Source organism: Benincasa hispida, chromosome 8, assembly GCF_009727055.1.
Source record: "Benincasa hispida cultivar B227 chromosome 8, ASM972705v1, whole genome shotgun sequence".
Lineage (NCBI taxonomy): Eukaryota > Viridiplantae > Streptophyta > Magnoliopsida > Cucurbitales > Cucurbitaceae > Benincasa > Benincasa hispida.
In genome coordinates this window covers 4,014,520-4,042,007 of record NC_052356.1, presented here as the reverse complement: position 1 = coordinate 4,042,007, position 27,488 = coordinate 4,014,520, and the positions used below count along the sequence as shown (strand labels likewise).

Sequence of the window (27,488 nt, the reverse complement as noted above, 5' to 3'; positions counted from 1 at the left end):
ATGATTGAGTATTTAGGGTCTTTAATGCAGCCCAAAATCCATGAAATCCACCGGGAGTCAAAATTTTTTGCGATTAAAATCTTCTCTAGAAATGATCAATCCACCCGGTCGAAGGCCATCTCCATATCGAGTTTTAATATCCAACCCTTTTTCTTTTTTGCTCTGTAATCTTCCACCACTTCATTAGCAATCAAGACAGCATCAAGAATTTGTCTTCCATCAATGAAAGCATTCTGTGATGGGCCGGTAATAGAATTCATCACTTTTTTCAATCTTTCTGCAAGAACCTTTGCCACTACTTTGTAAGGTAGGGTAGTAAGGCTGATTGGTCTGAAATCCTTGATGGAGACTGCATCTTCTTTTTTTTGGATAAGGCAAATGAAATTTTCTCTTACACACACGTTCAATTTGCCACTAGAGTGAAAGTCCTCGAAGAGCTTAGTAAAATTATCCTTGACTAAAGGCCAAAATCTCAAGAGAAACTTTGAAGTAAAGCCATCTGGACCAGGGGTTTTATTTTTCCCCAAAGATTTGATGGCCAAAACAATTTCTGCTTCCATGAAACTTATAGTGAGCATAGCATTCTGGATTTGTGTGACTTGGGGCCAATTTAAAGGAGCTGGTAAATACCTGACACCTGGGATTTTAGAGTAGAGGGAGTCATAAAAGTTTAGAATAATTCCTTCAACTTCCTTGAAAGAGTTTGTAGGCACCCCTTGGTCGTTAAGAAGCTCAATGATCTGATTCTTCCTTTTCCTTGTTGCCAAAAACCGGTGAAAGAAACTAGAGTTTTCATCTCCCAATTTTATCCAATTCAACTTACATTTCTGTATTAGATCCCTTTCTTTCAGCAGATAGATGCTTAGCAATTCTGTTTTTAGCTTGGATATGTTGGCTGCTAACACTGAATCCCAACCCAAAGAATCAATCTGAACTTCTTTTTCGGCTATTTCCTTTAACAAGGTCATTTCCTCTCTGTTTTGTGCTTTTTGATATTCAGCTAACCAGGTTTTTAGTGCTTCTTTGACCAGCCTTAAGTTTGCATTGATGACATAGCCAGGCCATCCCTTTATGTTGCTGTTTTTCCAGGATTTTTCAATGGAAGAGACACACTCTTTGTTGTGTAACCAGCTGTTACAAAATCTGAATGGAGAGGGGCCCCAAATAATAGTTCCTGCACTTAGGAGTAAAGGGAAATGATCAGAAAGAAGTCTTACCTGGTGGTTCACCTTTGAATTAGTAAACAATTCGTCCCATTCCTTGTTAATAAAAAATCTATCCAACAAAGATTTAGAGTTGGAATTTTCTCCCTTAGACCAAGTAAATTTCCCATTTGATAAAGGAATCTCTAGCAGGTTGGCTAAATCAATGAATTCATTAAAAAGCTTCATGCCTTTGGTATATCTTCCAGCTGATCCCCTCCTAAGCACCAAGCAACAGGGCAATACCCTGCAATGACAGAGAGCTCCAGCCATATATATCTTCTCTCCTTATAATCAACCGGCCCATAAACATTGGTGACCCAGCAGACTTTCTTGCATAGGGTACGACATTTGATTGTCAGTGAATATCCCCCTTTAAGGGATTCTAAAACTTCAATTTTGCTGTTATCCCACATTGTTAATAATCCACCAGACTTTCCAAAAGAATCCACTGATTCCCAACCAATTTCTTTAGAACTCCAAATAGATTTGATGAAGGCAGCATCGAAACTCTCTTTTTTTGACTCCTGAATAAGTACTACATCTGGATGTAAACTTTTGAACAGCCTTCTAAGTGAATTCTCTTATTTAAGTCTTTAAGACCCCTTGTATTCCATGAAAGGATCTTCAGTAACTGGAGTGTGGGAGGCTATCAGGAGAGGGGATTTTCAGGCCAATATGAAGCTGCAGTCCTTAACTATTGATGACAGGTGCTCTAGAATTTCTAGAGGCTGAACTGAGGGGGGACAAAGGGTGCAATGCTCCAAAGAGATATCCTTTTCTTCAATAGAGAATAATGCCTGGAGGTCTATTCCAAGGGCAGAGTCTTGGAGCCTTTCAAATTGATTCGAAACAGGGCAAAAATCCAATTCAGCACTGCTTACACTGAAAGGTGAGTCCAACTCCAAAATTTCTAAACTTCTTGGCTTAGGAGGGGAGCAGGGTAATCCCCTAATGAAGGTGTTGCTTGACTCTGGAATGTTGAAACTGGAGTGATTGAAATGCAGAGTTTGAAGGGCTGGGGAAGGCTTTATTTAAAGTTGGAGAGGGGAGTTGGATTTTTGTGCAACTTACCTCTAACAAGTTTGGATTGCTATCGCTATGCACTAAAATGGAAGGGTCCGAAGCCACACTTGCTGCCGTTAAGCACCAGTCATGAAGTCCTGTCCATTTATTTTTTAAGGAGGTTTTTCTCCAGGTGAAGACATTAGAGAAGTGAGCCCAAGTGTTTGATTGGTTTTGGACTGGAGAATGGCAACCTGGGGGATTTCCAAAGTGGCAGGTAATATTATTGAAGACTAGATTAAAAAAACTGTTGACCTGGCCTTCGTTTTGAGACCTTTCAGATACTCCTGATATTTTGGAGAATAAATAACCTGAATCTTTCAAATTTCTATCCTGACCTTCCTGCTGCATTTCTGACGTGTTAAAAACGTTTTGGGGGGAAGAGAGGTCGGCTGAAGGGCTGGTAAAGAGTCGTGACCTTTCCCCTTCTTCCTCTTTATTAGATAACTTGCTGGAGACAACATTATTTAAAAGTTGACCGGCTGGAATCTTCTCTTTCCTCATTAAAGACAACTCTTCGGTTTCTTCTGTGACATTTCCTCTTCTTTTCCAACTAACATCTGGCGACCTTTCCCCTTCGTCTGCTCTGTTTGGCCGGAAAAGTCTCTCCGGTTTGACTGTCGACTGTTGTACATTTTCCATTGGAGTATTAGGGTTCCTCGAGCAGCTTGGAACCAACTGGTAGGAAGCTAAAAAGGACCAATCTGAATGTAGGATCAGGGAATCGACCCCTTCATCCTTCAAAACTTGATTTAAACGCAATATATCTAAAGGATTTGAGAACTCATCAATAGAAATTTCACTGGGATTAATAACAGGGGAGTCTGAGCACTGTATATCCCCAAAATTCAAGAAAATACTACCAAGGCTTACATGTTTAACTTCGATAGTTGTCGGGATGTAACCACATAAATTCCTTTTAACTCTGATTTTGGCTTCTTGACAATCAATGAGATTGAGGCCAGACCACCAAAATAGGCACCAATAGCTTCAAAAGTACTTCTGCACCAAAAATCCAAGGGAAGATTTTTTATGCTCAACCAACCCCCAAAACCTTTCATGACTGTTGGTCTTCCATGCTTTTTCAAATTCCATTTTTCAAAACGAAGATGAAAAGGACCAAATTGTTGCCACTTTCCAATAGACTCCATCAATTCACCAAGGTCCCCTCAAAGAGTTTTTGGATCCTCCAAGAAAAGATATGAGAATTTTGGAAGGAAATGAACTCCACAATCCGGTTGACATAGCTAGACTAAATCAGGTTAAGATCGATGAAGGATTAAGCCATCCAAATTCAGCTGAAGAGTGGTCTTTCCTTGATAAAGCAGTAAATCAAAAAAAATTTGCAAGGAATCCTCTGTTTTCAAAAGAAGTCAATGTCAGCTCGCCGGAAAAATCAGAACAGGAGACATCTTTGCCGGAAAAAGAGGAAGGTAGCTTGCCGGAGCAATTGGTTGGCCAATCAGAAACCACTCTACCCGAAGTCCAGAACCGGTTAGGTGTGAACATGTGGAAAGAGAATGAAGAAATCTCATTAAGAAAAGAGAAGGAAGTCAAGGGAAGCCCAACAGCCACTCCTTCAAGAACTCCAACAGTCACCACTCTATTTACTTCTAAAAACACCTCATTTATAAGCCCTACTAAAATATCTCTTCTGGAAAAAAACCAAAGAACTGACGTTTCAGATTCCTTGGAAGAACAGCCAATTATTTTGAAAGAGATAAACCCTTCATCTTCAGTTCTACATGGCCCCACAATAAATAAACCATCAGCATCTCGAGAGAAAAACAAATTATCCTGTTGCGGGGCAGTAAATGAACTCCCCACTGAAGAGACAAGGAAGTTGATGTATCATATTCGATTAAAAAGTTGTGGCTGGCCAAAGGATACCGAGGAGACACATACGTTAAATGCTAAAGAGGAAGAGTCCTCCCCTGTTCAATCCCCTATCCAATTTACCCCTCCGGCATTTGATAATTCATTGAAATATCTAGAAGAAAACTCAGTGTCCCTCTTTAGCCGAAGCTCACATCTTCTCAAGCCATTCCCTAAATACTTTGAAAGAAGGAAAAGCTCCACTGTTAAAACGTGGTCCTTACTTGCAAACTCAGACTTATTGGAAGATTGTTGCGCTCGGGTACAAATACCTATTGATAAGGCAGAAAGGTCAGTAATTCCTCCCACTTTTCCTTCTTCAACCACTCCTCAGTTGGGTGAAAACTTAGATCCATCTTTCATTTATGTGCAAGGGTCTCCCATTTCTGTCTTTGACTCTAAAAAGCTACCACAAGAGTATGATGAAGCCTCAATAGCTAGTGTCAGCAGTGAAGACTTAGACTTTGAGGATCATAACTTGAAATTCAAAGGCTTAGAAGATCAAAAAGATGCCATACTAAACTTGAATTTGCTTTTCCATGAAGAGGAGGTACAAGATTAGCAGGTCTTAATCCCTCCATCCCACATTGAACTACCTCAAGAGCTCAATTCTTTCTTAAATATTTGTGACATTACCCTGGCATAATCAGCAAATGAAGATTATCTCATGGAATATTAGGGGACTTGGAGATAAATCTAAAAGATTAGTTATAAAAAAGCTTCTGAGAAAATAAATCCGGATGTTTTCTACTTCAAGAATCAAAAAAGGACAGCTTTGATCTCCCTTTCATAAAAAGCATTTGGAGTTCTAAAGAGGTGGGGTTGGGCTTTTGTAGAAGCATAAGGCAGATCAGGGGGTATTCTTTCTCTTTGGGATGAAAGCAAAATTGTAGTTTTGGAGTCTTCAAGGTAGAATTTCTCATTTACAAATTAAAGTGCAGTACCATTTGTAAGAAATTATGCTGGATTTCCAATGTATACGGACCAAACAGCCCTAGTGAAAGAAGAAATTTGTGGATTGAATTAACCTCATTAGCAGAAAGATGTGATAGTGCTTGGTGTATTGGTAGGACTTTAACTGTATTCGAAGAAGACAAGAAAGATTTCCAGTAGGAAGAGCAACTAGAGAAATCAGACAAATAATAATTTCATTAGAAATACGAATCTACTTGAAATCCCCATGTCAAATGGAAGATTCTCTTGGTCACAAGAAGGAGAAACAGTATCAAGATCACTGATTGACAGATTCTTCATCACAAGTAGTTGGGATGATTTGTTCGAAAACTCAAGAGTCTCAAGACAAACTAGACCAATTTTTGATCACTTCCTCTCTTGTTTGAAGCTGAGCTGTTGAATGGGGCTCCTTCCCTTTTAGATTTTACAATAGTTGACTACTTGATAAGGAATGTTGCAGAATATTGAACGTTCTCTAAGTCTGGAAATTCAGCAAGGGTGGGCTGGTTTTAATTTCTCAGTCAGACTAAGAAAGTTGAAACAAGCCCTCAAAAGATGGTATGCTGAAAAAACCAAGCAGCTGAAAGCTAATGAAGAAACACTACTAGAAGAAATTCGAAGAAGAGATTTAATTATGGAGTCTCATGAGGAACCCTCTCTTGAGGAAGATTTAAGAACCTCTCTAAAAGCATAATTAGTTTCCATCTACCAAACAGAGGAAAAGAACCATATTCAAAAAAGCAAACTGAATTGGTTACAATTGGGTGATGAAAATACAGCTTCTTCCACCTTTTCTTGCTGCCAAGAAAAGGAAAAACCTAATAACGGAGTTAATCAATGACCAAGGGGAACTACAAAGAATTTCAGAGAAGTGGAATCCCTAATTATTGATTTTTACAGTAATCTATACTCAAAAAGTCAAGGATTGAGATATATACCTCAGAATCTGAGCTGGCCAAGGGTCTCTTCAGATCAGAATTTGGGGCTGATTTCCAGATTTAATTTGGACAGAAATTAAAGAAGCAATAAAGATGTTGGAAGAAACAAAGCTCGAGGACGGATGGCTTCACAATTGAATTCATACTAAAATTTTGGGAGCTTCTAAAGGACAATATAAAGAGTATTTTTGATGATTTCTACCGAAATGGGAAGCTCAATTCTTGCATCAAAGAAAATTTTATTTGCTTAATTCAGAAAAAATCAGAGGCAGTTTTAGTGAAAGATTTCAGACCCATTAGCCTATCTACAATAATCTATAAGATTATAGCTAAAGCACTTGCAAAAATGCTCAAGAAAGTAATGCCTAGCCTTACAAGTCAAACTCAAAGTGCTTTCATTGAAGGGAGACAAATCTTTGATCCGGTCTTAATAGCTAATGAGGTCGTAGAACACTACAGAATTAAGAAGAAGAAGGGTTGGATTTTAAAGCTTGATCTTGAAAAGGCTTTTGATAGAGTGGATTGGGATTTTCTTGAAAAAAACCCTTAAGGAAAGGAACTTCCACCCCAAGTGGATAACTTGGATTTTGGGCTGCATCACTAACCCAATGTTCTCCATCTTCATTAATGGAAGACCAAAAGGAAGGATTAAGGCTACAAGGGGAATTAGGCAAGGGGACGCCCTATCCTCCTTCCTCTTCCTCTTGGTAAGTGACTTGCTTAGTGTTTTGGTTGACAGAATTCATGAAAAATGGCTGTTTGAAGGCTTTGTGGTTGGAAAAAACAAGGTACATCTCTCTATTCTCCAGTTTGCTAATGACACTTTACTCTTTTGCAAGTATGATGATGACATGCTAGACAATCTCAAAAAATCTATTACTTTGTTTGAGTGGTGTTCGGGGCAGAAAGTTAATTGGGAAAAATCTGCCATTTGTGGGATAAATATTGAAGATTCTAAGTTAAGGGCAGTGGCTTCAAGACTGTGTTGCTAATTAACACACCTACCTTTCGTATATTTAGGCCTTCCTCTTGGGGGGCACCCAAAGAAATTATTGTTTTCGCAACCGGTCATTGATAAAGTTCACAAAAAACTTGACAAGTAGAGAAGATACAACTTATCAAGAGGGGGAAGAACTACCTTATGCAACTCAGTCCTTGCCAACCTCCCAACTTACTATATGTCCTCCTTCTTGATGCCTAAAAAAGTGATTTCAACCATTGAAAAAATTATCAGAAACTTCTTTTGGGAAGGTTTTAAAAGGGGAAAGATAAATCATCTAGCAAAATGGGAGCTAGTTTCTAAGAATCAAGTTGATGGGGGACTCGAAATTGGAGGTTTAAAAGCTAAAAATGTGGCCTTATTAGCCAAATGGGATTGGAGATTCCTAAAAGAGCAACCTTCCCTTTGGAGCCAAGTTATTTTGAGTATACATGGTAGCAGTCTTTTTGGTTGGCATACTTCCGGCAAGGTTCATTGTAGCCTTCGAAGCCCTTGGATAAGTATTTCAAGATCTTGGTTGATTATTGAGAAGTTGGCAGTCTTTAAAGTAGGGAATGGAACCAGAATTGCATTTTGGCATGACCCTTGGCTGGACTCTTTTCAATTAAAAGACAGATTTCCTTCTCTTTTCAGTCTAACATTGCTTCCAAATGGTTCATTATCACAGTATTGGGACTATCACATGGACTCTAAACTTCAGAAGAGACCTAAAAGATGATGAGATTTTAGAGTTCCAAGCCTTACTAGCATTATTGGCTGAGCAAAGATTATCCAATAAGGAAGACATTCGCATTTGGTCCCTTGAAAAAACATGGCTCTTTCTCAGTAAAATCCCTGTTTAACCATCTTTCCGAGACCACCCCATTATCAACCAGCCTTCACAAGGGTCTATGGAAGTCTAACAGCCCTCGAAGGGTTAATATAACTGTTTGGATAATGCTGTTTGGAACCCTAAATTGTTTATCGGTGCTGCAAAAAAAACTGCCTTGCTTTTCTATTTCCCCCAATTGGTGTGTCCTTTGTAAATCAGCCGAAGAAGACCTCCAACATTTATTTTTTGACTGTTGTTTTGCCTTCAACTGCTGGAAGAAATTCCTTAAGTGCTTCAACACTTCTTGGGTTTTTGATTTTTCCTTTAGATGCAATGTTCAGCAGCTACTTTCAGGTCCTATTCTGAAGAAATACTCCAATTTACTATGGACTAATAGAGTAAAAGCAATGCTGGTTGAAATCTGGTTTGAAAGAAATCAAAGAATGTTCAATGGGATTGAAACTCCTTGGTATAATCGCTTTGAGGCAGCAAAGCTCAATGCCTCGCTTTGGTGCTCCATTTCTAATTGCTTTGAAGCCTACTCCTTGCAAGACATAAGTTTAAATTGGCAATCTTTTTGTCAATTGGAAGATTAATCGAAGCATCAGAAATAGAGACAGCAGCTTCGCTTTCTTTAGTACTCTTATTTGTCTTAGCTTCTTGATGTAATTTAGATTTCTATAGCCTAGTTCTATATTTTGTTCGGTTGCAACATTCAGATTGTATTGCTTCATTAAACTACTCTTATTTTAGCCTTTGTTGGCATTCTCAATTTGTTGGATATGATGAGGGTGCTATGGGGGTGTCAACCTAGTTGAGATGCCCAGGTGCACCTACTAATCCTTCGGTTTCCTGATTGATTTCCTTGTATTTGCCTTTATTATCAAAGTACTCATCTCTTGTACTAATTATATTGATTAATAAAGGTTGTTTCCTTTTCAAAAAAAAAAAATTCACCGAGGTCCCCTTGTTCAATTCTGATTAAAGCCATATCTACATGCAGGGGATTTAGAGTAACTTTGGAGTTGAAGGAGCCTCTCAAAACACTTGCTATTTCCTTCCATTCATTGTGAACAAAAAGCCTTGATACTAACCATAGGTTATGGAAGTCTTCTTGGAAGACATCATAGTCCTTTTTTACCCAGAAGCAGGGCTTACTCTGATTCTTCTTACTTGGAGCAGAGGGCTGGAGAAGCGGTCTGAAGGATGTTTGAATAGAATGGTCTGGTAGTGAATCGATGGAGGGATTTTTACCTTTCACCACATATGAGAAACTTTTTGTTGAAGATGCTTGAAGGTTAACAGAGATGATACCAGAAGATGAATGGTCTGAAGTAGAGTGACTCACCATTTCCTTAAACTCATGCCACCCTGTCACACCATCACCATAAGGAATATGGACGTTTGTTCTGCCTCCTGAAGAAGGCCAGACTACACATTCAATGAACCATTGATTCTTGCTTCGAAACTTTGCTAGCCGGATGAAGCCCTAATCAACTCTTTCCTTAAGGAGGAAGAATTCGAAGGTTGGCCCATTCAAAAGTCTTCCTGGGCTAACATTCAACCAACGTGTTGCATCTGAAGAGAGGAAGGATTTTTTACTGCACTTCAAATTTTCCAGCCAGAAACCATTCTTTTCCTTCCACATACAAAAATAATGATCTGAAATACAACAGCTTTTTAGTTCCATAGTGTTGCAAAAACAGAGGTCGGCTCTAATGCAGAGGAGGGGTTTAGCTAAAACGGAGGTGAAGGGTTCTAGAGGCAAAGGAGGGGATACGAGGGGAAGAGGAGGGAAAGAAAGGAGGAGGGACCGGCCGGAGGGGAGGGGAGGGGACTGGGACTAGGAGAGGGTAGTCGGGAAGGGAGGGTGATCACCGAAGGGCTTGAAAAGGGAGGAGAGAGGAGAGAGCATTTTTCTTCTCCATTTCCTGAAAAGAACCAAATTCTCTTAAGAGTTCTTTTGTTAATTAAAAGAAGTTCTATATAAGTCAGTGTTAAATTACTCAACTCCACAAACTTCAATAGTTTTATTTTTTTTTAGTCAATTGGTAGATGGATCTGAACTATGGACCTTTTGGTCGCTAACACATCTCCGATGTCAGTTGAGCTATGCTCGCTTTGGCAGAGTGTTCACTATTGAAATTTGCACATTTATCAAGAAACTCCATTTTCCCCTTTTTCTCTCTTTTGTACATTTATCGATGAACTCCATCTTCACAACTCTACACCACAAACACAAATTTCCTAACTCCAAACTTCATAAACTCAACTCAGCGTCTCAAACACTATCTAAAGGAGAAGACAAGTTCTCAGAAAGAGAAACAGTTGAAGTTGCTAGTACTTCAACAAGGACAACTAATATAACTGGGATTATAAGGAGCATAAAGGTCTATATCCTAACCACTTATCATCCTAAAAGTAAGTACCTATCCAATCATATCTTTCCACTGGTTTTTTAGAATTGCCTTTAACCCCACCAACCACCCATTCAAAAGGATGAGGTTCATGCTTGCTACAATAACCTTATGCCATAAAGTGCCAGAATCATGACAGAATCACTAAAGCCATTTAGCCATAAGGGTTTTATTCCCCACAATTACGTTACCCAAGCCTGACCCCACCTAAAACCTAGCTTAGACAACATTTCCCACCTTACAGGATGAGAACATTTCCCCTCAGTCTTACAAATATAACTATAGTACGTGATACAATCTTTTCCTTCCCACTTTTGTGAGAAATATGGTAAATCCTCCTCTTGCGACTTTTTATGAAAATGTCCAATTATCAGCTTCTTCGTGAAGTGCTCTGCACAATTCTTTTTGTAATATACAGCTTTATCGGATTAAATTAGCTCAGAGGTCTTTTGTTGTTAATCCTTCAAATCAGGCTTACGAACTTGGATGTGTTTTTCTTCTCCATTTTTGTGAATATATGGCATTAGGTTTCCTCTTAAAAATTAATGAAAAAGAAGGTATTGAGCACATCTTTAAACTATTCATCATTAATAGCTTCAAGTCAACCTGTCTACTTGCTATTGTTTTGCATTACTTTGTGACGAACTATTATTCAGTGAAGAATGTGTCGAAACCATGACTAGTTGAGAATAATTTTCACTGAAGAAAGTTGAGAATCCAACCAATTAGGTCCTGCATCAAGAAACTCAAGAGGTGAGAACATCTTTCTTCAATGGCATTATGATTAAATAGTTTCTCAGAGATTGCTAACGGAGCATTTAATGTACCAGACTCTTATGGGAGGAGATGGATGAGAGGAGAGGAAAAGGAGCACATCTCGTTAGCTGGGAGATTATTGAGAGGCCTTGGGGGGTTAGAAGTTGGGAACTTAAAGGCTCGCAACAAGGAGTTGTTAGCTAAATGGTCTTGGCGTTTTCCCCTTGAATCCAACTCTCTTTGGCATAGGATCATTCTTAGCAAATTCGATCCTCATCCTTATAAGTGGTCATCGAGTAGGGTTCTTAGCTTTATCTGGAACTTGGTTGTTTTACATTTGCATAGACCAAAAGAAGGCCTACATCAAATGCATATGCATCCATAAGAGTTCCTTCATTTCTTGAGAGGGTGTCTCTAAAAAGAATATGAAAGGAGCATTTTTTACTAACAGACCAATTGAAAGAGGAAGCTATATCTTTCAAAAGAAAATCCTAATCAAAAGGGCAAGCAGAGAAGATATGCTTGAGATTCAATCTTTTTTTACAAGAATGCACCATTGTGGGTATAAGATCAAAAAAACAAGATTAACCACCAGAATTTTCCATAACAATTTTTGTTTAAATGACAAAACTGCTAAAAATATTTACAACTAATAGCAAAATCTCATAATCTATCTGTGATAGACCGCGATAGACGTGTCTATCTGTGTCATGATAGACAGATAGTAGTCTATCGCTGTCCATCGCAATCTATCACAGGTAGACTGTGATATTTTGCTATCATTTGTAAATATTTTGGTTCATTTTCCTATATTTGAAAACAGCCCCCTCACTTTATTTGCCCTAATATGTCATGGTGTATACCACTCAGGAAAAAAGAAAGACTAACCGCAAAGTAAGAGATTAAACAGGACGTATCCACCTCTTGCCAAAATCTCACTATATCATATGTTTTTTCTTATCCCAAAAAAAAAAAAAAAAAAAAAACATGTGCTTTCAAGATCTGTTTCAAAACCCCACCCATTTGCCTATTTCTTCCCTCAAGTCTTCCAAAATTTCATTTGCAGTAAGAATATAATCCATAATTTGTTGATATCCAATCAAGGATATTGGAAGCAACATACTCAAAACATAATAATCTTTTTGTCCTTTCCTCAATAACTTTTGCAATAATTTTTAGTCACATTCACCAAGCTAATAGCTCTAAAATCATTGACCCGCACCTTCTTTTCCTTCAATCAAGCAAATGCAGGTATCTTTAGGATCACAGTTTTTTAATGTTACAAAACAAACTAGTTCCCCTTGGAGAGCTTTTCATTGTGGTTTCTGTAACTTCTATTCTTAACTAAATAAATTGGGGATATATTCTACAATCCCCTTTGACCAGGGGTTCCAAAGAGAGATATCCATCTCTTACCCTCTCTTTTGTAGCCAGCTCTTCTGGATTCGTGAAATTATCTGTCTCTCTAATCCCATGTACACATCTCAATTACAGGCTACCTAATTCAATTGTAAAAGCCTTCATCCTCAGGAACCCAATTCATCAAATGTCATACATAAACTATTGATTATCTCTATAACAAAATCAATGCCATTAATTAGCCAAGGTAAAATAATGTAGCTAAAGGATGCTTCAATTGAATTTAAAAGCACTTCTCAGAACCAGTAAGCATCAACTTAATCTAATCCAACTACACAACAGCTACCAAAAATCATCCAAAACTACGCCAATAGTGCCATCGGTTACCTCCGGCCGATCAGAAGTGGTAGGAAGAAGTCCAAGCGATCTAGCTGACCTCACGGAGCTCAAAATCTTCTCCCCAACCTTGGACAAGTCCATTCCACCTCCTTGCAGCAGAAGAAACGGAACAAAGAAGAGAAACCTGGAAGTCTCGAATCCTTCGCTCAAATCACCATCGAACGCCAAAGGGTTTCCGAGAACACTACCAAATGGAAACAGGTTTGGCTGCATTTCACATCAGGTTCACAAGTTCATACCACCCTGTGCCGCACATTTGATGCGATGACACTCCCAACGAAATTCGATCTGTTGAATCTACAGAGATCAAAACTACAATCAATCTGTTTCGAACCAGAAATGTTCGTCTGATTTATCTGCTGTTTCGTAGACTTTAGGGAACTCTCGAATCTTGACTGATTTCAGCGGCGACAGTCGGCGACCGACGGCCTCGAGTTACCATTCTTGTAATAATACCAAAGCTTAATATACAAAATGGTACTCTAAGACTTAATTTGGTCCATACTTTTGCTAGTACATAGTAAGTGAACATATCTCCGTAATATTAAATCGGTATTTCCACCAATATTTTACCTTTTAATGTATTTGAAATCGACATCATCAATAACTTTATTATATCATACAAAAATTTACGAAATACAAAAAAAATAAACCTCAAATATTATTGATATAGATATAATATAAATAACAGACGTATCAATTTATTTGAAAATCATAAGATATCTATTTACTAAGTTAAATATTTTTTTTTGAATTTTTGGTTTTTCTAATTTTTTCATAAATATCCATTTATCGATATTTCCGTTGAAATTTTCATAAAATAAAGACCTCGATCTTTCCATCGACATCGACATTTTAAATTTTGTATATCTCCACTATAATTGTACTCTTGACCCAAATTTGAGGCCAAAATAAAAGTTACTTTACGTTTTTTACCTTTTGTTTTGTATCATCATTGATAGAAAGTACTAAAACAACTTTATTGTGCACGCATGTTGGAAGAGCCAAGAACAATAGCAAAGAACAAAGAGCAAGAGTGAGAACGAGTTGCATTCAGATCGTAACATTTAGTAATAAAAAAAGAGAGAGATAAAAGTGAGAAGAATCTAAACTTTAAGGAACCAAGGTAGCGATATGAGATCTCAAGCCACGTGCACAATGGACGTTGTGGTAATTTCACGATGATATGATGTAAACAAAATGTCAAAAAAAACGTAGTTTTAAAAAGCGGGACAGATTTGTTTTGGGGCATAAATTCTGGGTCATCCACACAAAAAAATCCAACTCTAATTGTATCGTTTCATAGCTTTGAACATATTGTTGAGTTAATTTCACAAATAAAATAGCTTTCTAAAAAAAATGGCAAAAGCAGAGTCGTGTGAAAATTATTTCTAAAAGTAATGTGGTAATGAAAACAAATATTCCATTTAGGGTTAGATGAAAAGTATTAACAAAAATAGGTAAAAAAATTGTATACAAGGTCCATGATTACATTAACTTTCTTCAATTGAAATTTGGTCAAACTATTCAACCATGTCATCATCCAATCATGTGCCACAACACATACTCGTGGACCCGATCCACGATTAAGCTTTTTTAAAAAAATTTAAATTTTATAATGTTGCTTATAGAGTTCAATTTTTTTTTTTTTTTTTGTATGTTTATAAAACATTGAAAATATGTAGTTTGATACAACAATAAGAAAATTGATTAATCAAATTATATTTCAGAAAATACATATAAAGTCAAAACTATCAATTATAAGCCAACAAAAACTCATGTGCCACACGGTGACCATCTTCTCTCATGCGTGCCACGACGAGATATAGGAACCTCAAAGTGTTGTTGATGATGAATTATATCATCAATATCTTGTTGTGTAACAATAGAAGGAACTCATCAGGTGCATATTATTCGTGTTGACGACCCGAACATCGTGCATTGTCTCTTTGATCTCATAGTAAGTGTTTAGGAGAAGGTAGAATCAGATCATTAGGTATATCAGGTTCTAGGTTAACATGTTGCTTTGGAATATTCTTAGCCTGGTGTCGTTGGCGTCTATGACGAACACGTCTTCTATCAGTGCCAATAGCATCAAGTCTACTTGTCTGTTGAACGCCATCTTTTACACTTATAACACGTCGCTCACACATTGAACCTAAATCTTGTAAATTATATTGCACCGAATATTGTTGTACATATTCAACAAAATTATTTTATGTTAGGAATGTCCTAAAATTCGCAGTTTGTAAACATTAAACATATTTTATTCACAATAAAGATATTATTGAAATTTCTTTCAATAAAGATGTTATTATGTAGAGACATAACAGAGGATCAAGTTTTAGTATAAAGCCAAAAAGGTCTATATGTATATGGATAAGGTTGGGTACCTTATCCTGGAGATACTATGGATGTGGTCTGCTTTGTATATTGATACAAATGATGTGATCTCAAAGATGTTAATATGGAAACATATGAGTAGGGGCATCCTATGTAAAAGATGTTTGCATAAGACCGGACCACAAAATAGTCACTTTTCTTTGTAATAATCGTTTACCGTTAAAACTAACTATTTCAATTTGATTTCTAAATTCAATTTCTGAAATTGAATTTTAAAATTGAAATTGTTTTATTGATTCATTCAATAATTAATTAAACAAATTTAATTAATTAAATAATAATGATTTAATATCAAATATTAAATTAATAAAACATCTAATTAAAACATGAATCCTTATTCATGTAATCAATATTTAAATATATTGAACTCTCCAAATACGTTTAATTTAAATAAATTTAAAGGTTAATTATATCGAATATAATTATACAAACCCTAATTTGAATTTGAACATTTCAAATTCACTCAATATTCTAGTCTAAGGTTTAATCCTTTTACGAGCTAGTAGAGGGACTTAATGAAGTTACGGATCATGAGCTCCAACAATCTGAGATTAATTGGCTAAATTCTTTAAACCAAATTAATCATTATTTGTTAACCACCAAGACACAACACTATAGCTCAATAGTTGCACTCTCCCTACTGTAGATCTATTTTTGTCCACTTGATTTAACCATAATCAGTAAGTCGATCCTTCATAGGCCGTTCATATTTATAGCTAGGTCAAAAATACCGTTTTACCCATGTAATACATCTTGCTTCTTAAGTCTCCATTGATTCTCTATTGAACAATTGATTTATGGTCTAACCAATAAACCGATCCCTCTTTGTCACAAGAGGGTGGGGGCTCTTTGTTCAAGACCAGGAGTCAGTACTTAAGGAAACAACTTATCTGCTAACCCTAAGACAGGTAGAAGTGAGTTTTATCTTGCAAGACTATGTTCTCAGTGTTGGAATGTCCTAGAACTTGAAGTTCGTAAAATTCGTGTTAAACATTCTATTTATCAATAAAATATTATTGAGTATCTTATTCGATAAAGTTGTTGATATTGCATTCCATTATGAAAATCCAATAAACATATCCATGGCTATAGTATGAATACTTTAACTTTATGTAGTGACATAAACAAGATAAAGTTAATAGTATATAGCCTAAAATGGTCTATAAATATATGGATGAAATTGGGTATCTCCTCCTAGTAACACTATTAGATGCGACCCATTTTATATAGGTAATACAAATGATGTGATCCATAGATCATTCATGTAGAGACATGCGAGTGGGGGTATACTATGCAATGAGTTTGCATAAAGACTAGACCACGAAATAGTCACTTTTCTTTATAACAACCATTTACTATTAAAACTGACTATTTCATACTAAAGTAACCTAAGATAACTCGATCTTAATCATGAGCTAGCTATGAACTCCTGTTTATTCGAGATTGTCCTTTGATCCGCATGGGTGAGAGTAGTCCAACAACACTGCTCAATAAGCCTTCCATTTTAGGGATAAGACCGGATAGATAGCTAGGGACATAGTCTTGCGAGATGGAATTCACTCTTACCCGTATTAGGGTTAACAGATAGGTTGTTCTCTTAAGTATTGATTTCAGGTCTTGAACAATCGGGGCCCCGCCTTCTATGATAGAGAGGAACATGATTCATAAGTGGTATTATGAATCAGTTGTTCATTAGAGGGTCAATGGGAGCTTAAGGAACAAGATGTATTTGTAGAGGTAAAACAGTAATTTTGACCCAGTTGTAAATACAAACGACCTGTGAAGGATCGACTTACTAATTATGATTTACATGGACAGAAATACATCTACAGTGAGGAGAGTGCAACTATCGAGCTATAGTGGTATGTCTTGATACTTAACGAAAAGTAAAAAAATCGGTTTAAAGAATTTAACCAATTAATTACAAATCATTAGAGCTCATGATCTGTAGGTCCAATAGGTCCCTCTACTAGCTCATAAATTGGAACAATGAATTAAGTAAATGATTGGATGAATTTTGAATTTAGGGTTATGAATTTGAAATGTTCAAATTCAGTTTTAGGGTTTTTCAATTGATTGTATACGATGCAATTAAAAACATTTAATTTAATCGAAATTAAAACGAGATTAGAGAATCAATTAATATTTAAATTATGATTTACATATTGAATTTTGAATCATAATGGTGGAATTGATGTTTTATTAATTTAATATTAAGATATTAAATTAATTAAATTAGTTTTATTTAAATTAATTATATAAAACTAAAATTTAAATAAATAGTTTTATTTAAATGAAAAAAAAAATTGAAATTGTTTTTGAGTTAGTGGATTTTTTCAAAAAATTGGAAAAATCCACTAACATCATTTATGGTGTTTTATCAGCAAAACCCACCATGAGTTCTTCAATTAATACAAAGTAAGAGCTGTCCTACATGCAACCATCTTCTAATGCATGAATTAAGGCTATATAATAAAGCTTCATGCATGGAAATTGAGAAGAAAACAGAGTTCTTTATCCAAACTGTTGTAAAACCGAAACCCTACTACACCCTCACTAGTTCATCTTCAATTAAGCTTGATTAGAGTGTTTCCACCACACATTTCTTCTTGAGCATAGTTGAAAAGATCTTGTTAGTGGTCTATCTGAAGAATTCAGCTCAAACTTGTTGAGATTCTACTGAAATCGTGAAGAGAACTACAAAGGTATTGTCATATTCAAACCCTCTTTTTGAAAACTTCATGAGTAGCATATTTAAAACTCAAATTAAATATAGTTTAAGTGCTTATTGATTATGAATTCTTCTGTTGCGTGTTATATTACTCCTTCACTCAGCTATCTATCTGATCTTACCCCTAAAATGAGAGGTTTATTGAGTGGTGATGTTGAACCACTCTCATCTATGCAGATTAAAGGATAATCCCGAATAAATAGGAGTTTACAATTAGCTCAGGATTAAGATCAAGTTACCTTAGGTCATCAATTTGAAATAGTCAATTTTAATAGTAAATGATTGTTATAAAGAAAAATGACTATTTTGTGGTCCGGTCTTATGCAAGCGTCTTTTGCATAGGATGCCCTCACTCGCATATCTCCACATGAACGACTTTGGGATCACATCATTTATATCAATATACAAAGTGAGTCACATCTATAGTGTCTCCAAGATAAGGTACCCAACATCATCTATATACTTGTAGACCTTTTTGGCTATATACTAAAACTTGATTTTCTTTTATGTCTCTACATAAAGTTTAAGTATTCATGTTATAGCCATGGGTTCTTTTATTGGATTTATGAATGAATGCAATTCAATAACACCTTTATTGAATGAATATAATATGTTTAATGTTTACAAACTACGAGTTTTAGGACATTCCCAACACATTAGAGGATCGGTGGAGACTTAAGGAGCAAGATGTATTACAAGGGTAAAATGGTATTTTTGACCTAGCTGTTAATACGTATGACCTTTGAAGGATTGACTTACTGATTATGGTTAAATCAAATGGATAGAAATGTATCTATAGTGAGGAGAGTGTAACTACTGAGCTATAGTGGTATGTCTCAGTAGTTAACGAATATTGATTAATTCGGTTTAAAGAGTTTAGCTAATTAATCTCAAATCGTTGGAGCTCATGATCTGTAGGTCCATTAGGTCCCTCTATTAGCTCGTAAAAGGATTAAACCTTAGAATAGCGTGTTGAGAGAACTTAAAATGTTCAAACTCGGTTTAGGGTTTGGATTATTATATTTGATATAATTGATGTTTAATTATCGAATTAAACATTACGATTTTAGAGTATTGACAATATTTAAGTATGATTTAAATATTTAATGAGATGTTATATTAATTTAATATTTGATACTAAATTAATTAAATTAGTTTAATTATTTTTCCAATTTAGTAATCATTAATTTTTGAATTTATGTAATTCAAAGTTGAATTATTATTATTATTTTTTGGATTTATTAATTCATAAATATAAAATTAGATTTATGAAATTTATTTAATTTAAATTTAATTTGAAATTTAGTTTTACATATTTCAAATAATTCAATTTTTTGAATTGAGAAATTGGAAGTTTATGAAAGTGGATAAACCCACTTATTCCACTTTGAATACCTTTTCACCACACACTCGCACCGTCGGTCGGACAGATGGATTCGGGTAACTTGCAAAAAAAACCAACTTTTTACTACCTATCTTTTTAAAACTTTTATAAAATAAATGTGTTAATTACAATACAAGAAACTTCTTTTACTCATCCTACGTTTTAGATGTCAACCAACAACAATCTGTTAGTCCTTCCGCTATTCTTCAAGGCCAATCTTTGCTTAGATATGTTCCAATTTTTGAGCTTCGAGCTCAACTTAGATGTGCTTTAGTTCAAGATTTGTCGTTTGTGATTCACCACCTGGTCTCATGGTTTAACACCGACACTTAGGGTGTACTCGCCATCAGTGGGTTTGTACTTCAACTCCATCAGTGGGTTTGCTCATATCTGCTTTTCCTTTCAAATCTGTTGTAAGTCTACTTAGTTTATCATTTGTGGACTTGTTCTGTTATGAAAAATAAGTTCATTTTAATAATTGCCATTGGAAATTTGATTTCCAATTTATACCTTGTTGAGAAAGAGGGCAAATGGAAAAGAACATTGGAGAATTGAGTATTGAAGATTTAGTGAAGGCATACTTAAACCTTGATGAATCTTTAGAATAAAATAAATGGGGTTGACCATTACATCTTTGCATTCCATGATTGACCAAAGGTACTTGAGATGGTTTCTTTCTAGACTTCTCACCATGCGTACTGGTGTTGACAAGGTACTAATTTTATTTTCTTAATACAATTTATTAATATACATATAGCTTGAAAACATAATTGAGCAGAATTCATTTACACAAATAATTATGGGAATCAACTAAATAACATGTCCAGAGGCGAGTTACTTTGGATTTTTGTTGGTATTGATTTGAAAATAATTTATACAATGTTTGTCTGTGAATTTTCTATGCATTTGAAGATTATTGTTTTTAAATTTAGTTATGTTTAGGAAAGATATTTTTGGTATAATAAATTAAGGGAATAATGACCCAAATTAATTGTTATGTATGCTAGTGACTGAGGGTACTTTGGTTTTCTTCATTTGATTCAAATTTAAATCAAAATCCAAAATTTCAAAGAAAATATTTTGATTGGTAATTTGTTACATAAATATACATAAAACTATTAAGCTTTCTCTAGATGATTTTGTCTTCAGAATTGCTTGAACAGGAGATTTTTAGAATGAATCTCTTAAAACCTCATGAATTTTTAGAATGTGATAATAATTACATTAATCATCACGAATGAATTTTATATTGAACATTTTCTTTATGGTGTGTTGACTAAGTCATCCAATTGAAGGCATGATTTGAGAATTTTGGAGATAATTCAACATATTGAATTTCCACTTTGTGATGAGTAAATTAGTGGACTGATTATGGTGATTGTCATATGTGTCTGTAATAGAGAGACATTTTATTTTCTTTTTAAGCTTAATGATATCTCAAATCTTTACAAATATGACATATGAATTTAGTAATTCTATTTCATTCTATATTTGAGAATGATATTCAATATATATTTGAATATTTAGTTGGCAAGCATATTAGTTTATAGTCATTGTATTGCTTTTAATACCTTAAATGAAATGCTATTGTGATCAAGTCTAAATAATGTTTTATGTGTTATTTTTACAAAGTTTATGCATGATTCATGATTAAAAAGAATATTATGCTTGACCATTAATTTTCTTGAAGTTGAAAAGTATTGTAATTACTTTTAATTTAGTTTGGCCATGTAACATTATTTTTTGGTAGCACGAAAACATGCAAATTTATTAGTTAGGAAGCTTGCAGAATGTGTTAGTAATTTGAGATATTGCCTAATCTATAAAATATGTGATATTTTTATAAGGCATGAGGGCTTATGTCGAAAGTAGATACAATAGCATACTATTGTGAAGATATTTGAAGAGTTGTTGTCCCTAATTAGTGGTATTAGAGTCGTGTCCCTACTTTAGCCATGATATAATTTTCAGGTATTGAACAAAGATGTAGTGGAACCTCGTAAGTAGTCATAGTGTGATCCATGACTAAGCTCTATCGAATAGTGGCTACTTTAAGGGATGTTCAATTGGTCCTTTGTTCGAGGAGAGGATTGTTGGGTATGCGACCAAATTCTCACATTGGTTAAATAAGGATATGGCAATGGTTACACATGTGTGTGTATATATATAATTTCAATTTATTGAAAATATAAAGTCCTTATTTTATTGAGGATATTGAAAATTGATCTTTATGAATTTAATAGAATTTTTAAATGAAATAAATCAATTTAGGTTTTAATGGATCTTCAAATATTTTGATGCATATTCTCATATGACTAAATATTTGAAATAACTACTATAATACTTTAGATAGCATTTGAATAATACTTTAAGTGGATAAACTACCAAATAATGGTGTGAGAACTTTAACAATATATTAGTAAATATCTTTTGATACATGTGTTTACTCAAATTTGTTTGATTTGGCTATGTGACCATTTTTTTTGTATGTTAATGACATACTAATCTTTGGTACAAATATAGTTGTAAGTAATGATACTAAGTTATTTATGTCCTCACAATTTGAAATGAAAGATTTATGTGAGGCTAATATGATGTTTAGTGTTACTAAAAATGGATTGTCTTTATGTCGATCATACATTGAAAATTGTTAAAGGGATTTGATAGTTTGGTGACACTTCTGTAAGAACACCTTATGATACTATTATGAGTCTTAAGAAAAATAAGGAGATAGTGTTTCTCAATTTGAATATGTGAAGATTATAGGAAGTGTTATATTTTTAATGAACTACACTAGACCTGATATTGCATATGCTGTGAGTAGATTGAGTAGATATAAGCATAATCTTGATAAAGATTACTAGATTGTGCTTCATCGTTTGTTAAGGTACCTTAAGGGCACTATAGATTATTGTTTGCATTTTAATAAATTTCCTGTTATATTAGAAGGGTATCGTGATGCAAACTGGATAATAGACAACAATAAAGTAATCTCCACTAGTGGATATGTGTTCTTACTAGGAGGGGGAGCCATATCATAGAAATCCGCAAAACAGACTTGTATAGCTAGGTCCACTATGGAGTTAGAGTTTATTGCTTTAGAATTAGCAAGACAAGAGGTTGAGTAGCTTATTTGAGAGATGTACCATTGTGAGGGCATCAGTACCGGTCTCTTTATACTTGGCTCACAGGCTGTCATAGGAATTGGTAAAAGGAGGCATATATGTCTCAGACAAGGTGCTGGAAAATAGTTGTTAAAAGGAGGAATTATCTCCTTGGATTTTGTGAGGTTGGAGAGAAACTTAGCGCATCCTCTAATCAAAGGCCTAACAAGGAGAATAATTTAGGAATTTTCATTGTGCATGAGACTTAAACCCATAAAAACTCCATAGCCCTTGCTTTGGGGGGTTCTAATATAAACTTGATAGAGATAACTCAAACCTTAAAGATCCATAGCCCTTTCTTTGAGTGGTTTTGGTATGGACTTGATGGATAATTGCAAAAATCTTCATAGCTTTGTTTTGAATGGGTTGTCTTTTGACAAACTTAATGAAGTTGATCAAGGTATGGATTAAATGTGAATTCTTCATGGCTCAATTTTGAGTAGTCTCTTGTGGTAGACTTGATGAAGCAATAAACGTGAATGTGAAGATGTGGCCACCTTCTATGAAGGAGTTTAAGAGTCTCTTTCTAGAACTTTCATGGTGAACCCATGTGCATGGCCTTATATAACACACTTTATATTGTAGAATCAAGAAAGATTTAAGGAGTAAAAACGTGTTGTAGGGTCTCAACCATAATTAGTGAAAGTACAAGAGGTAAACTCACTTTCTCTAATAAGGTTGTTGTCCTACTTCACTATGCATCAATTCAAATAGTAAGATATTGATGTTTAAGTTTATTCTTCTTTCTTAGCTCAGAAATTGGTTTTCAAAATCTTTTTGCTGTTTTGCTTTGTTTGCTATACAATTTATTTGTGGGGATTGTTGAGAATGACTTTGAGCTTTTGACCCATAACAAAAGGAAAAAGTAGTTTTGAGAGAAAAAAGGTAGAAGTTGTCCCACATTGAAAGATTTAGGCTTGGCAAATGGGTATATATATAAATACTTGCACAAGAGCTTCCAAAGTTGGGTGGGTGAAAAAGAAATAACTTTTTACTACCTATCTTTTTAAATTTTTTATCACCAAAATAGATGTGTTAATTCGAATCTTCATCTGGAATAACAAAAAAACAGATTAAGGAAACAGTTTTCCATCTATTTAAAAAGTGTGTACATATAAAAGAAAGAAAAAAATAACACTGAAGGATGATTAAAGACTAGATAGCGGGAGGGTGTTGCACTTTCCTTCATTTATAACTATGGTACGTAGGTACAAAATGGTGTTGGTGCCAAGGAATAGGATTTTTTACAAAGAGAGGGAAGTTTTTTTCATCTGGCCATGGCTCCAAAAAAAAAAAGATAAATACTTGAGTAGGTAACATCTATCTTTGAGCATCTTACCAAAATTTTCAATTGACAAATTTTTCTTATTTCTTTTTTGAAATATTTTAATGATTTTTTTTAATATTCCGAATTTTTTTAGATAATTTTAATTTAATTATTTTAAATTATTTGGGAGTTGATTTGAATTTTTAGGCTAAAATTTACTTATTGGGTTAAGACAGTTAATTAAGTGATGAAGACAGTTGAATTTATATATATGTATGTATACATACATATATATTTTTAAGCTTTGGGATGTGTGCATAAAAGAAAAAAGAAGAAGAAGCCTTTCCTCTTCGTGGGTTGCAGTAGGTTGAACCTCTCTTCATATCTCTCCCTCTCACACTCACCTTCTTAGCATCGCCGGCTGTGTTCCGTCTGTCACCTCACATCCGCCGTCAGTCACCACCAGCAGCCGATTGCTTCTGTTCCGAAAGGCATTCGCCGCTAGGCTATTCAGAATGCCATCATCGTCGGTCTGAGTTCCGCCACTGATGTCCGTCGTCGACCGTCGACGACCTCTGCATCGCTCGCTATTCCGTTCGTCGCTACCGCCTCCGTCATGCACCGCCACTGGAATGTTGAGGTTTTGGGTAAGACAATGGGTATTTTGTGGGTTCTCTTGAAATATCTTGAATACCCATTAATTTTTTTTTTTTTTTTTGCACTAATTGGTTGTTATCCATTGAATTTGAATGGTAGAATGTGGTTTTTAAGGGAGTTGAGGTGCTATCTAGCTTGGCGATTTTGACGTATTTTAGGGTAAGATATCGTTGCTTTTACGTGGGTTTTATATGGGCTTGAAAACCCACTAACTCATGGTTTAATTTATTTTTGTTTATAGGCTTGCGGTGTTAGATTCAAGTTTTAGAGGGGTTTTGTAATCGGAAGCGTGTCGTCCAACGGAGTCAAAAGTCAATTTTTGAGGTTTTGGTAAATATTTAAGATTATAAAGTTTTCAAGGATGCCTGAATTCATTTATGATGATTTAATTTTTGGTTCTAACTCTCAAATTTTAATGTCTGCCTTAGAATCGTGTTGTGGGAAAGATTGGAAGCGATTTCTTATCAGACAACATTTTAGGCAAAGTTAATTTGAGTCTTTGGATAAATCTGGGAATGGAGTTAGTCCTAGAGATTTAGGCTAAAAATTTGATTTATGTGTAGGTTTTAACTTTGAATTATAGTTAGAGGTTGTTTTGCTTCAATACGTTGTCTGGATTTAATTCAAGGTAAGTGGTGTACTACTTGTTCGCCCTCAAACCAAGTACCCTAACTAAGTTGATGTGAAGATTGTGTATACTCATGAAAACTTGATATTATGGTGATGGGCTGATTTGCTAATGGATGATCTTTTGAGGGTGTTCTGGAAACCTATGAATTATGCTAATAATATCATGATAACATGTTTATGGTTTATGAAAAATTTGGATGTTGTATGTTGCATGTTGGATTGATAGTGATTGTTAGCATTCCTATCGGCAATATACATTTTATGTTTATGAACCCTCAGGTTCACAATTTATGATTGATTTGACGTGTCTAATGGATCACCACTATTGCTATGATTGATGTTCCTTTGGGATCACTAGATTGCCATGACACGTGTTCCTTCATATTCATTAAACTGTGGTTTTTGTACGGATGATCTCATTTGGGAGACCCAAATGAAAACTGGCCACATGTAGATAAAGTAATGGAAAGTGGCATTCTGCTTACATCATAAGCATGTGAATTTATTCGATCCTCGATGGCTTGTCACTCGATACCCGATGGCTCGTCACATGTTCCTCGATTCACGGTCACTCGATAATCGACTTCATGGTCACTTGATACGGCTGCAATCAACACGTGTATACTCGATTATATCCACGTCATACTCCCTACTCTGTAGTTAATGGTCATGTACGAACATACACAGATTGGGGAATTTTCTGACAATATATATGATTCTTTCAAATCAATTTCTTGAAATGTGAAGTAATTCTTTTTTATTAACTAAGAACAAACAGAACTGAAACACAAAAGAGAAAATCTGGATCACTTTCCCTTAAAAAATCCACCTCACAAAACTTGTTTTTCTCGACGAAGATTAAGTTATAAAGGCATTGAGATCATTTCACTATATTGTCTCATATCTCAAGTAAGTAAATATGCTTTTTTTCCTGCTCAGTTTTTTTACTTTTCTGATGATGTGTGAGACATACAAACGTAGTAAAGAGAATGAGTGAGTGTGAGTTTGTGAGTGTGCACTGATACATGCAAGTAGCTTCTAGTGGAGCGAGGATGAGGGGAGAGAGCTATGAAACAGTAAACATCAAGTTGAGAATACTGAGTATCGAGTGACGAGCATCGAGCATCGAGTAGTGAGTATAGCGAATATTTAACAGTTACTTATTTTCCTAATTGCTCACTTTCTATATTGTTCTTCTTGAAAGATAGAGAAGTATATATTCTTACATTATGGTGGTATATGAGACGACACAGAAGAATGCTATACTTCTTTTCCTATTTTCTTGAAAGAACCTACTAATTTAGAACATTCATACAATCTTGAATTTTCAATCTTTTAATTTAAGAATTGTCATAGTTAAGAAAACCCATGAGTTTAATGCAATTTATCGACTAATTGTGGAATGTCTTTAGGAAGCAATTAAGAACTAAATTGACGTTAATTGTTTAATTGGCTAATTAGGGCATTAGGCTACTTCCTTAATGAACTACGAAACAACTTAATTGCATGAATTTTATTAAGGTCCATGATAGAAATTGTTAAATCTACATAAAATCCCCTAGATTCATTTTTCCATTGAAATTTATTATATAATCTCTCTCATTTCTCTCATTACTAAAAATTTTCCTATCAATTCTTGTACTTTATCTTGATTTTTGTTAGTTTCTTTATAAACAAATCCCTCAATTGTTATCTTTTCGAATTCAAAGTTCATTTTTGGCCAATTTAAAGAGGTTTCCTTGGGATCGACCTCTTATTCCACTATTGTTACATAGTAGTTTTAGTCGTAGTTTGAGTCTTATAAATTTCATTTGTTTGGGTTAGATAGAACTAACAAGACCTATTTTTAGCACCAAAAAAATTGGTGCTGCTGTCGGGGAACCGTGCAATTGGCCTTTTAGAATCTTGAAGTCCTTTTAAGAAAAATAATAATAATTAAAAGAATAAGAAATATAGACTCAAAAGTAGTTTGTGTGATTTTATTTCCTTTTTGTGCATGACCCGCTCCTCTGGGAGTCTTCTTTGTGATTTTTTTTGTAGATATAAACCTTGAGGAGAGGAGATTATGAAGGGAAAGAGCAACAAGAGAATGCGAAGAACTTGATGAGTTGAACCAACATCAAGAAGAAGAACAACCTCAACCAAACAACTTGGGCGAAGCAAGGGAACAAACCTTGCGAGAACTAGCAGAGCTGAACTATTATCAACAACCTTTGTGCATCGTGTATCCGGAGATGACCATCCTATTTAAGCTCAAACCAGGGATTGTTCATCTCCTACCTACTTCCAGAGGGCAATCCGCGAAGACCCACACAAACATATGAAGGAGTTTCATCTAGTATGTGATGGAATACACCCACATGGGGTAACCCAAGAACAACTTAATCTTAGGGCCTTTCCCTTCTCCTTGAAGGATGTGGCCAAATATTGGTTGTACTACTTGCCAGCGGGATCCATCACTACTTGAAGCAGTTTG

At 35.1% G+C, this 27,488-nt stretch overlaps 1 protein-coding gene and 1 long non-coding RNA gene across 2 annotated transcripts in view; one reads left to right on the top strand and one right to left on the bottom strand.

The window, feature by feature from the left end:
• LOC120083748 (syndetin) overlaps positions 1-13,256 on the bottom strand; it is an 80,943-nt gene extending 67,687 nt beyond the window's left edge. Inside the window, exon 1 of the mRNA XM_039039605.1 lies at positions 12,765-13,256. Within this exon, the coding sequence (XP_038895533.1) occupies positions 12,765-12,989 (225 nt within the window). The 5' untranslated portion in view covers positions 12,990-13,256. The remainder of the gene's footprint in view (positions 1-12,764) is intronic.
• A 6,198-nt stretch (positions 13,257-19,454) lies between these two features.
• LOC120082739 lies at positions 19,455-25,679 on the top strand. Its single transcript, XR_005483259.1, has 3 exons — positions 19,455-24,372; positions 24,482-24,541; positions 24,624-25,679. It is a non-coding gene; the product is annotated as an uncharacterized LOC120082739 (long non-coding RNA).
• Positions 25,680-27,488: the final 1,809 nt, after the last annotated feature.